This window comes from Cydia amplana, chromosome 5, assembly GCF_948474715.1.
Source record: "Cydia amplana chromosome 5, ilCydAmpl1.1, whole genome shotgun sequence".
NCBI lineage: Eukaryota > Metazoa > Arthropoda > Insecta > Lepidoptera > Tortricidae > Cydia > Cydia amplana.
Genome location: NC_086073.1, coordinates 15542114 through 15556031, shown reverse-complemented (window position 1 = coordinate 15556031; position 13918 = coordinate 15542114). Strand labels below are relative to the sequence as shown.

The following is a 13918-nucleotide window of genomic DNA, read 5'->3' as shown; positions in this document are numbered from 1 at the left end:
TCACTCTAATTACACCTTCATTGGAGTAAAAGAGAAAGATCCCCACAATTTACGAAATTCGGTTTTCGCTGTAGCCCCTCAGAATTCTGATTTGATGAGGCGCTGCGCTCGGCAAGCTATTGCAGTAAGAAAAGCATTCACAAAGCTAACCAACCGCGTCGCATCGCGGCTGTTAGTAGGTACCAGTATTAGCCTATCTAGCGATAACTTATGTTTGTTTCGAATCCAGAGGTCTATTGGAGTATAGGGTTAAACATGAAGATATACGTTTTGTGAATATCTGGCCAGCTGTCGACGCGTCGCAAGACTTGCAAGTAGATTTATCTACTACAAACAGAAGAAAGTATTGCGACATTGCGATTGTCATCGTAAAGTCATCTCGTGTTCGCCGCAGATATACGATATGGACGTGAATGAGCATATTATGTTCGTACAATTTTGAGGTTCAAAATATTATGTGTGTAAAAACATCTAGGCGATTTAGATATAGAAGATACGTAGGTATACAAAAAATTGAACAGGGGCAAATATTTTAACAAACATTTGCGTTTGTTTATAAAGCTAAAGGACAATATTTTGAAGATAATACGTTTTGATTTACCTAGTTAAATTATTGTAGATTGTAGATTTAATTTATGATGTTTTTTTTGTAAAAGACGTGTAAGAAAAATATTCCTTAAATTTTTTTGTCAACGTATGTTTGGGCCATATTTTAATTTCTTTAATTTACGAATAATTCATGTTCCATTGAATCTAATTCATTTGTTAAAATAATTCAACTAACGACCGTTTTTACAAACACATAAAGACCGCCTTTCCAAGAGACAGTACTGTCAAACAACGCCAGTTTTTTTTTTAATATCCCGTCACGCAAACTAACCTCCAAAGTTAGGAGCTAAACGCTCTATTTCATAAAATAACATCCACTTTCGAAAGCCTCAAACCCAACAATGGCCGTACACGGACCCAATTTTAACGACAACTCAAACACGGGGACATGCCGGGGGTGTCATTCCTATTCCTCCGCCAGTCGAAAGCCTTGAGTAACCAGATGTGCGGTCTCCATTTACACATACTTGCTACTGATCTCGAGATCACGTTTTATTGGTTCACCGGAGAACCGAGTCGCCTGCGCTTTCGTAATCATGGAAAATACACGGGCAGTGTGGCATGAGCGCTCATGATGCGCCCGCTAAAACCTTGCGACAACAATCCACAACATAAACTTTTTAAAAGTGTTTACACGCGGACAGTGACAGACCGATCTAGTCTGACGATTGCTGGCTGTTGACAGATACTCAAAACCACCATAAACTTACACTAACTTTAACTCTTATTACAATAATCTTAAGGCTATTTTTTCCGTGTTTAACATGACATAAAATTGTTGTGAATGTGTAATGGTAATGATGTTTACAGTTAAGTCGTCATGCAGTCGCTAATCGTGTCCAAGTCGCGAGTTAGCGCCTCGCCCGGTGTCCGCAAATACACTCATTCATTGTCACTCTACTCTAGCTGAATGAGGGACAGTCCTGAAGGTTTTAAGACGGTTTTGGGATATTTGACACCCGGCTGGTTTACTTAAATAATGATGAGCATCCTTATTTATAGGTTTATATGGTATTCTGTCAATTGTGATTGCTTGAGACTTAACAATAATGTTGCGAATGTATTGACAGCTAATTGTGATTGATGAATATTCAAATTATGTAGCGATTTACATGTCCGATCATTAAAGCTGTTATGAATCAATGATACCCGACCAAACAAAAGTGTATAAGTAGGTACCTACTTAGTGTGAAAACGTGTTGATTTGCGAATGCAGTTGTTAAAAGTAGGCAATTAATTCATTATGTAAAGATTAAATTAGTCTGATTAGAAGCAACAATTTATTACATGACATGTATAACTATACTACTCCTTATCCACTCATAGTACTCATACATATGTACTGCTAATAGGTACAAGTTTCAAAAAATCTTCAGTTGGTGAAGTGAAACAGCTTGCCTAAGCGCAATCGAACAGATTTGTTTACTGCGCTTCACATAAATATGGAATGTTTCACCATGATCCTCCTAGAGTTAGACCAAGATAACTCTGCAGCGATTTTGACACCACAGACTATTATGTAAGTGTTAGTTATGCGTCATAATTTCATCATCGTCTAGTACAGTCACCTGCAATAATATGTTACTCTTCCAAGACCGCAAATATATGTGACTCTTAATATGGCTCTACAAATAAGATCGTGTCAGATACGTACTTTTGCGGCCTGTGGGACTGGGTCGATCTGAATAAAATTGTCCTTTATATAAATAAAATAGTAATAATACTATTTTATATTGAAACCGCATATTTATCACGTATCAGGTACTGTTTTAGCGCCACCGAGTGCTGGGTGCGGTGCGATAATTGGTGAGATTCTACGCACAGTGACGCGCTGTGCACTGCATGTTTATGGACAAAGATTATTGTTACACAGACTACAACTATTATGTAACCTAGAATACGTATGTACGTAACCTAACCTATAATTTAGAGACATGGAATAGAACAATACGTACGATTTATTACGGCGCGAGCGAAACGCAAGGGCGATTGATAACCAAATGATATTTTGATATCGAAACGTAAGTTCGAATTGCCCTCCATATTGATTTCACTGTGATACACAAACTTGTGAAGAAATCAAATTCCATGATTGTACCTACCTAACTACGCTCGGAAGTTTGGTCAGTGTGTAGAAGAATAGGATATAACAGTCTGCGCGTGAGTTGATCTTCGTCCCAGTGTTAGCGGGCAGCCGCTAACAGCCACACAAACATGCGGCGGGCGGTCGAGCGACAGGGCATCGCTCCAGTGCTAAATGGACTAGTTCCACGCTCATTTCAATCATTTGCTTTATTGCTCACAGTTCTTAGGAATGGTACTCGTACAAAGGCTGTATAACTGCTGAAAAAAGGGCGAGGAATACACGTTGCCCCTCGTCGCACACAAAAGTGATCGTCTTTTGTCATCGATCTTCCATCTATACCTACCTTTTCATGACTTCAGCGAGTTCAGCGTACATAGGTATATAAGGTACAGCAGGTAAGGTAAGGTTCAGCGTACATAGGTAGGTACAATTTAAATTTCTAACAAATATTAGCGAAACAGGGTCTTGTGTTTATCTAAAATTACTTTTAAGAACACATTTTTGTAAAAAAATCCTTCAAAATCTGTAAAATTAGGGGATATCCTTTACTTTCTCTATAAGTGTACCAAAGTAAGTATACCTATAGTACTTAAAATTTATCAACGGGATTTTTTTATAAGTACTATGAAAATCGGGAATTTCCGACACTAATAAATTTTGAAACAGACTATAAAATTTCCCATTAAACATCTAGGTACTACTATCTTACATCAGAGTTCTGCAGTTTTACGTTTTAACATGTTTAAGGTAAATCCACACCGCAGTTTGTGGAGCAACACTGTGCAACACGGTAACATTAGGTAACTTACCTACTTAGTTAAGTAGTTACTTACTTTTGCACTATGTTGATCCACAATTGCTCCACATAAGTTGCGGTGTGGACGCACCTTTCAAAAGGGGTGCTCCGCTGACGCAACCCGTCATCAAGGCTAAGATCCATTAAGAATAAGTCATCTTTACGACGTCCGGCCACGAGCTCGAGCCAATCTGTCTGCCGGTTTATTGCCAGCCAGTTTCCAGTTTATCAATCATACTTGTCTATAAGGTATATCGAGAGCCGTGATATAGACACTAAACTTGAGTTACGGAAGGTTAGAAATGTGGCAGCGAAATACGAACATGATCCAATAGAAAATTGTATCAAGTAGATATCTCATCGTATCTTATTATTTCGGGGGCACTTTCGGATACACTTCGACCTGTCGGGATCACCCCTTTAAGAGCATCCTTTGGCCTAGTCAAGAGCTTTTTCGACCATTTCCATGTGTCGGATGATGGACCTCAAGGGCAGTGCTTTGAATTCCTTTGGTTCCAGATAGCCTTCATTTTCTGTCTGACGAGGGTGTGACATTCACACAGATGTATAACTGTGTCATCCTTTTCACCACACATTTGACAATCGCGGTGTTGTCAGAGCATCCCATCATGGCCCTGGCCAATACCTTGGCCTCCGCCCCAAGGCCAAGGCCACAACGGGGTCAAAGGAGTCAAGACTCCAAAGTCTTGACTCCTTTAACCCCGTAGTGTAGTGGCATGTAAACACCCCTGTTATAATTTGGGGTTGCCTTTTCAGAACATAAATAACTCTGAGTAGGTACTTATTTCAGACCCGTCAAACCTTTGTGCTTTTGTATCAAATCCATGAAGTCGAAATAAATACAATAATGTATAAATCAGTATTGACGCGCTACTTGAGGTGTTAATAAAATGAACATCATTATATTGAAGTCCACATAAATTCGGAATTGGTCGTAAAATAAACCTGTAACAGTTTTATGTCATTCAGGGTCCAAATGTTGTGACTGCGTCTACTACTGGCGGATCTCGTATTAGTTAGATTTTAAGGGGAAGATGTTACTTGACAATATTACTAATTTTGCTTTCGTTTCTTTCCGGACTGAAAAACGCCGAAAAAATTATTCGCCTAAGCAAAGGCAACGTAAGCTTTTAAGAGAATGTTAATTTCCTCGAGTACTTGTGCTATCGAAATTAAAATAAAATCAAATCAAATTATAACTTAAATTACTGGCACTTAATATACTTAATTTTATAAATGATCTTAGGGCTGAATTCTACATCAACCTGTAATTTAATTATTGCGGTTGAGTTTATACCTACTTAAAATAGTCGTACCTATTACAAATATACCTAACAAGGATTGCGCAAAGGATTGCCATCGCTATACAGCACGGGAATGCTGCCTGCGTGATGGGCACCTTGCCGAGGGGCCTGGGCTTAGAAGGTAGGTTTTAGGGATTTTAATTTTTTTTGTTAGGTTTAATTTTAGTTATTTCATTTTATAAGGTAATTAAGTATTAAGTTTGTATTATTTACGTTAAATAAACACGTTTTATATAAAAAAATATACCTAACTCAAACAGATTCCTAGAGTAAAAAACAAACATTACTTATCTTCTCCTTAATAGTCCCAATACGTAGTAGCTTTTAGAATGCAAGTTAAAACAAAATTAATTGCTTCCATAAATCTTGTTTTACTTTATTTGCTTTATTTTTATTTTGTAGATTACTTCGATCTTCATGCTACGGGTTATTGATCTACTTGCAACCATCTTATGTTTTAACACAAGTCATTAAGATACATTTTTTTTATTGATAGATCGCAAAATGGCGCTCATAAGTCCACAAGTGAAATTATCATTTTCTTAAAAAATTACAAATGTACCTACCTACATAAGGTAATGTTAAATATTATGACTCACGATAGTTTTACGGCCCCGACACTATCATGAATAATGACATGACTTGTCATGACACTCCAGCGTTTGGTCCAGTCCGGTCATGACATTCTTATAGATTTTCTACAATACTGTCTTAAAATGTTAATGTCCCGCTAGTCTATGACGCTTCGAAAAGTGATTGACCGATTACGTAAAAAGGCTATAATTAATTAACAAATCGATATTATTTAGAGACGTAGGCGACTCATTTAGGCCATACATGGCATTCATCTCGCCCACTCATCGCTTTTATGGCCAATTTGGTATTGGTAAGCTGAGTGATTCCACGGTTTCCGATCTAGTTTCCGTGTGCTACAAAAATGGAGTTTTGGGTAGTTAGTGGTTCTCGCCGTTAGCATCATTAGCATCATCAATCTTCCTTGCATCCGCATCCGCCGATGGCTACTCCATCAACAGTTCTTGTCCGGATTATGAAAAGCTTTAACGTGGCTCGCAAAACCAAACTTTGTTTTGAAGATGCGGTCACAAGGTGGATGGATGGATGAATGGATGGATGGGTGGATGGATGGATTTGGGTGGATGGATGGCTGGATGGATTGATGGATGGATGGATGGATGGATGGATGGATGGATGGATGGGTGGATGGATGGATGGTTGGATGGATGAATGGATGGATGGATGGATGGAGTGGAGTTGTACAGTCTACGTCTTCCAGACGCTGCCGCTCAAATTGCCACCTCATCGCTTGCGGTATACCGACTGACTGCTGGAAGGACATTGTATATAAAGATCGGAATGGCATTCTACTGTTCACAAGAAAGTATCACATACTACCGACCACACTTTCAAATTTACCTAGTTTATGGGGTTCAAAATATTTTAAAAATCTGCTAAAAGCTGATGCTATCATGGATATAGCTGAAAATAAGCCCGCTATTCTATCCAGTCTCTTGTGCATGCTCGGTAGCATAATAATTCGCATTTCGAAGCTTGGAGGCTCATCTTTGCAAACAATAACCACCTCTCCTACTCTATTATATTCTCTCTCTTTAGCTCATAATCTCTGCCAGGCTCCAAAAACCTTCCTCAGGTATCTTATTTTTATATTTGGTTGAGTATTTCGGTAGGTATATCTTTCTTTACCTCTATACGGCAGGAAAAAAAATACCTCACGATTTTAAAGAAGCGGACGTTAAATATAATATTTTTTGCTATATTTAACAAATACTTATCCAAACCAGTTGAAACAAATATCTAAATATAGCATTCGATCCATTTATGTATCGACGATATACCTATTTGTCTAATTGTCAATCAGTTGACAAGATCGTGAATCGTAATGAGATGATGTCATTTGTCACGCTCGGCTGCCCGCCTGATCGCGCGTACTTAATGACCTTAATGTACGGTAAGTAGGTATGGTAATTATATCGAAATGATGGAAATACATTTGAGTCACAAAAGGTTAAATTTGGTAAATAAATAAGTATTTTAATCATTTTTTCGGTGAAAGAAAACATCGCGAGGAAACCGTACTTATCCAAAATAGACCTATAGTTTCATTCAACTCTGGGTCGAAAAGACAGATGGCAGACTGTCGCTTTTGCATAAACCCGTTGCCTGGCCATTTTATGAAATTAGGTTACCGAGTGGAACAGAAGATCCTTAGCACAGCTGTGACAAAAAGTCGAGACTATGCTAGGAATGTGATGAGACGCAACCATCATATACAGGGTGTCTCATTTAAATCAGTCAGTATGGGAAAGTCTGAAACTATAAGACATACGAAGATCTGTTCTTAGGAACCATGTCATCGATTTTAATAACAAGAAAAACTGCAATCATACATTTAAAATAAAAACCTGTATTCAAAATAATAAAAAGGCGGTGGTCATTTCAGTCACTTCCTAAAATAAATTAAAGAATATGAAAACAATGCATTTTATTTATTTTAGACATCATGTTTCATAGTAAAATTTACTGCTTAAGACCTACATAATCGATATCTAAATAGAAATAGTGTAAGTTTATTTTTTTAAAAACAACCGGGTTCGATTCCCGAGCTGAGCTGAGGGTTACAGGTTTTTTTTTAATGTATGAATGCAGTTTTTCATGTTATTAAAATCGATGACATGGTTTCTAAGAACAGATCTTCGTATGTCTTATAGTTTCAGACTTTCCCATACTGACCGATTTAAATGAGACACCCTGTATAGGTCTACAGACTTCAGGATGTCCGGGCCCGGCCCGAGGCTTCCGACAATTCGTTTTCTATGACGGGTGCTGGCCTCCTGGGTGATCGCGTGATGAATTCTATACAAAACTGAAGTGTCGGACGCCTCCCAGACCCGGACCGTTCTATTGTGAGTTATCTGTATATGGTTTAATGTTCTTGATGAAACGTTCAACACACAATTAAGTGTGTAGAAAGTGCCCTGGATCGAATTAATTCTCACGTTTTACAAAAATACTTTTTGCTGCTCCTAATTCAGCTCGGCTGATTAATTGCATATTAAAGTCTCAACCGAGGTGGTTCCCGCCCGATATGACTTTATTGAATTTCATGCCTCTGATTTATAACTTGTATTGCGAATTTATTATCTGATGCGGCCACGGCGATTAACTTTACAGGATGCGTGGAATGGTTATGGATTTTTTAATAATACATTGTATGGAAAAAACACCCTGACCCGAAATAACCTCTTTGTGTCTAAGACTGTTTATATAAAGACAAGGAAAGTCTTCAGTAATTTTGGCAAAGTTCAGAAGAAAATAAATACCAAGTAATATTTAAAAGAAACATAAGCACTAGGTGTTATAGGGCATCCTATACAAATTGACTAAGCTCCATAGAAAGCTCAAAACGGCTTGTGTTGTGGGACACTCGGACAACGATCGATATATATAATATACCCATACTTAAATACATAGAAAAAAGCGTTGGTGGCCTAGCGGTAAGAGCGTGCGACTTACAATCCGGAGGTCGCGGGTTCAAACCCCGGCTCGTAATACCAATGAGTTTTTCGGAATTTATGTACGGAAATATCATTTGATATTTACCAGTCGCTTTTCGGTGAAGCAAAATATCGTGAGGAAACCGGACTAATCCCAAATACGGGCCTAGTTTACCCTCTGGGTTGGAAGGTCAGATGGCAGTCGCTTTCGTAAAAACTAGTGTCCACGCCAATTACTGGGATTAGTTGCCAAGCGGACCCCAGGCTCCCATGAGCCGTGGCAAAATGCCGGGACAACGCGAGGAAGATGATGACTTAAATACATAGAAAACACCCATGACGTTCCTAAGTCATTCAGGATTGCCATAAAACAAACCTAACCCAACCTATCTAAAGGATAACTTTACGAAAATCCTGAAAAGTCAAGGGTTTCAGTTTTATGACTAATGATAATATGACAAACAATACATTAATTTATGACTTAAAACTTTATGGGAAACAAAGGGACCCCTTTTCTAAAAATCCCCTTACTAAGGGGTGGAAAATATTAAGAAATAAATGCAGGTGATATACAAGCGGTTCTAAAATCACTGTATGTATACCTCTGTCGGAACATCCTGTAGTCTTTGCCCTTTGTTGGTGCATGTAGGGAAATAATTACAAAGTTCAAGGAGACGGCCAGGAAGTTTTGGCGAGCACAATTAATTGCTACCCTGACAAATGAGGATTAATTGGAGAACGCCTTCAGCTTTAAGAGGAAAGTGGACGATTCTCCATGCAAACGTAGTCCCATTTTCCTCTCTGTATATTGACATTATAAATAACATTATAACCATTTATATAACTATGTATCGCTATTAAGCCCCTTTGTTGATTTTTTTGTATATTACAAGAATTAGTTACTTAATTTTTGGGGGCTCTAGGATTTTTCACTCATATTTTTTTATTCAATCTAATTAATAGGCATAGCTATTGTGTTGTTCATCATCTTCCTCGCGTTGTCCCGGCATTTTGCCACGGCTCATGGGAGCCTGGGGTCCGCTTGGCAACTAATCCCAGTAATTGGCGTGGGCACTAGTTTTTACGAAAGCGACTGCCATCTGACCTTTCAACCCTAGAGGGTAAACTAGGCCCATATTGGGATTAGTCCGGTTTCCTCACGATGTTTTCCTTCACCGAAAAGCGACTGGTAAATATCAAATATGTGTTGTTATTGTTGTATTGAAATATGTATACCTCAAATAGTGTAATAGTTATTTTCGATACAAGTGCGAAAAAGAGGAAATTCGAAACGAGTGGCGATAAATTAAAACACGACCGAAGGGAGTGTTTTAAATCGACACGAGTTGCGTATTACCTACCTATTCGCACGTGTATCGAACAACGTTTTACAGTACATATGGCACTTTAAAGTTTCGACACACGCACGAAAAGTGCTATTTTACGCCCCATATGTACTGTAAAAATATTTTCTATAATTTATTTATTGGGGAAGTACTTTCACTTTCCACTTCACTTAGAAAAATAGAAAGTATATTTTCTTATTTTTGGCGGGTTAATATAATGCGACTGGCTGAAATCTGCAATTTCATTAGATTGCATACAATAATAACAATCATTTCGTTTGGAATAGAACACACAACTGGTTATTGTGGAGATCCTTGAGATAGCTCTTTGTCAAGTAGTAGTTGTGTTTCGGTTGATATGACAATCTATAGGTAGTAAAAACAACAATTTCAGCACAAGAGCCGTATGCTTTGCCCTCTTGTCGATTATAGGCCTTGTTAATTAATGTGTACGCGCCCATATCCATTGAATCAGTCGCAAATAGACGCCCTTTGTTCTCCATCTGAAGCGAATTGATGTTTGAAATAGCTTTATAGCGCTTCCCTGTCATAAATCTCTATAGTATTATTATAGTTTAGCATCCATTTAGCTAAATAGCAATAACATGTTAGATAAGAGTCGTTGCAACTATTACAATCTCCCTTTGATAGCACAAGGTTTCTATTTTCTGTATGTACTTAGTTAAAAGAGAACCTCTGCCTTTCCACCTTTCTCTGAAGAAAGAGAAAGGGACGGAAGATTGATAGGTAGTGATATCATAGCCGTATAAGAGGTCCTTAAGAGATATTTTCACTCAAGTACCTAGAGCAGGGGTTCCCAAACTTTTTTTAGGCACGCCCGCCTGCTGCCTAAAATGAAGTTCCCATCACGCCCCCCTTTTCGCTTCGATGCAAGGAAACGGAGAACTATTAGGTAATAGTGTTCAAATTTCCCGAGGCCACGCGCCCCCCACTTTGAAAACCCCTGACCTAGAGCTTAGCAACCCTGCATACAAATAAGTATGTTTCCGCGTCCGCCGGCCGGCAAAACGCCCCACTTTGTCGCTTGCCATAAAAACGCTTTGACAGGTTATTCGTATAAAGATACAATCATATCTCGTCTTTATGGAAAGCGACAAAGTGTATCTTTGACTAGACTTCGACATATAAATGATACAATATATGCAGGGGTGCTAAGCTAATATTTTTGCTGACTATATGTATTTATCTGTATGTACATATACAGATAAATATTGAGAATGAAAAAAAACATGAAATACTTTAGTAGTATGGCCCTGAACAGTAGAAACCTCCATACCTATATTTTAATGTAAATTGTATTTTTCTGAACTACTTACTATTACGTTCCTGTCACATCTCATGGATATTGGAGAAAAAATATACCTACCTAAGGTATAGTCAGCATCACTATTCGCTTAGCACCTTTGCATACAAACTTCTATGGAGGGAGGGTACCTTTTCTCTGCAGCTGACTGTACAAACCGGGAATATGAAATATAAATTACTTATAGTAATGTCCCAAAGGTATTTTCTATTAGCTATTTGTAACACAAAACGTTTCCAATACTATTGTTTTACTAAAACTGCTTTCAGACTGGTTTTACCTTTATTCATAACACCTTAAGTGCACTTTCTCTCTGCGTCAACCTTTATATACTTCACCTTAGTGACATGAATGAATTTCACTACTACGGTTTTATGGCGATATTCATAAACGCGCTATTGGCCTCAAAGGAGACAAATGTTTTTTTAGGAGGTATACATATATATTATTTTTGTATGACTATGCCTATGTATTGCTCTGTGTGGCTATCACCAGTTTGGCACTGATATAAAAATATTTTTAAATAGGTACTTAGTGGACTTTGTGAAAGATAAGATACTCCTATACCCGTACCACGAGTCACTGACAGTGTCAAAATTGACATATTACGCTCTACGTAATTTACTTTCTATACATTTCGCTCGCACTAATATGCGAGTACGAGCGAGATGCATAGAAAGTAAGTTACTTTCTCGATAGCGTTTATGTCAGTGCCAAACTGGTGGTAGCCACACTAGTGTTTTGGTTCATTCTTATTATTTCATAATAGGGGGCTACTTTTGCCTTTCATAGAAACGTATAGTATATTAGTAATCTATAATCCAACTTCACTATGTAAGTAAATACTTACTGTTAGTTTCTGAAGCACAGTCTAATAGACATATATACCAATATTTTTACGTGCCCCTTTCATTTGTTTAGATAGACACTATTGCTACAGTTAATTTTAGTAAATTCAACTTGAAACTCATATTTTACTTGAAATATTTATCAGCTGATTCGCTTTTTATAGCTCAAAAACTAAAGAAGTACTCTTGGCCCTTGGCCTTTGAGCTAACGTCAATGGGGGTGTATCCACGATGACAACCGTAGATCGAAAACGCCAACCGACATTTAAATAATGGAAATAGTCACGTGACTTTTTATAGCATCTGTCACCCCGACACAGTTTTCTTTTTCCATTTGGCGTTTATCAATGATTGTCTTTTTGGTTAGGCCCCCTGTAAACACAGGTTGACGTCCATATTTGATTTTTTACAAAGATTTCTCTAAAGTAAATATATAAGTAAGCGGATGGCACTTTTTAAGTTTTTTACCTATTATTATTGTATACTGTACTCAACTCACCACCAGGAGTCAGTGATGGGCGCAAGCAGTATCAAGCAAGCGGCGATGACTACAGGCCGCATCTCTGGGACATCACTACATCGCGAACATTCTGGAACAGCGCTTTCAGGTTTACATTGGAAACTTTACGAAAACACCGAAATTTCGCAGCGTAGCGCGTTCCCTTTCGGGCGGAGATCGCGACGACGACTGACGGCTCACCTGCGCGCGCGCAGGGTTGCGCGCTCGAGCGATTTTCGCGCTATTTTGGTTGAGATTTTGGCGGATTAGCCTCCATGATTAGAAAAGCTCAATTAAATACTTTACACCCTTGTTTTAAAGTTGATTTTCTTGTTTGTATTCTTGCAATACTTTTACATTATTGCTGATACAGATTGCCAGCATTTAATGCATGTCATTATTTTGATCATACGCAAAATATAAGTTGATTTTATTGAATTTTAATACTAGCTATAGCTACGTATATATGTATAGGTAAGTATACCAACATTAATGAGAATGAGTGGGCGTGGGACAGTTTTGATTACTGTGTAACCGGTATGTTAGAACAAGCTTTTACCGCGACGCATATGATTTGTTTAACGTGAGATAAAGGGTACGGCTGTGTGTTCTCTGGGTTCTCATTGAATGGATGAATGAATGTATCTAATTAAATTCGACTAAAAATAATTAACTAATTTCTTTTGATCACTTGCATCATCATAGGTGTAAGTTTGAGAAGTAATGTTACAAGACTGTTACCCAAATATACTGTGAGTAACATAAATAGGTAGATGTCGTAAATTTATGAGTAAATACGTATTTAAAAATCTGTGTTTCAATCTACTAATTTGTCACAATCTGAGAATATGTACGCAACGTATGCAATGCGTTATGACAATCTGAACTGAACCCAAAAACTTGCATGCATGCTTGGGGGACATACCTGTCATACGCAATACGCAACGCACGACGAGTATGGGCCCGATTCGGATTTTGAACTAGACATCTATTAGATGTCTATTAGACATCACCAAGATACGTAACGATATTTTTAAGATCTAGCCTGTCAAATTTGACATTTCCGCGATTCTGGAGATACTCTTGAACGATTTCCACAAGATATTATTAGTTACGATACTTTAACTTAAAAGTGACATTTGTTGCCCGAATTTAGCTGGAAAAGAGAACTAGTTGAAATCTAAACTACAACGTAACTAGTACATAATTATCGTATTGTTCTCTAGTCTAGAACGGATCTTGTTTTCCGAATACCGCGGTATGTCCCCAATCATACAAATTTCAGGGTCCAGATTTCATAACGCATTGCATATGTTGCGTATTACATGGACGCAGCTTTTCCTTGCCTTATATAACCACTACGGTAGGAATATCCTTTGCCTAATAATTGCATATGTATTTATTATTACACCCCGTTATCTAATGCTCAGTTTGGGGGCAAATAGTGATGTTGCTTCACATTAGTCGATTCATATTTATCTATAAAGGGTTGTTTGTCAAAATAAAATTCTTATTTTGTGAATGCTCTAGACATTCATTCCAGCTTTTTCAT

General features: G+C 37.9%; 1 protein-coding gene across 1 annotated transcript in view; it reads right to left on the bottom strand.

Annotated features, from left to right (window-relative positions):
* LOC134648131 (protein Wnt-6) overlaps window positions 1-12568 on the bottom strand; it is a 32310-nt gene extending 19742 nt beyond the window's left edge. Inside the window, exon 1 of the mRNA XM_063502602.1 lies at window positions 12367-12568. Within this exon, the coding sequence (XP_063358672.1) occupies window positions 12367-12428 (62 nt within the window). The 5' untranslated portion in view covers window positions 12429-12568. The remainder of the gene's footprint in view (window positions 1-12366) is intronic.
* Between the last annotated feature and the right edge of the window lie 1350 nt (window positions 12569-13918).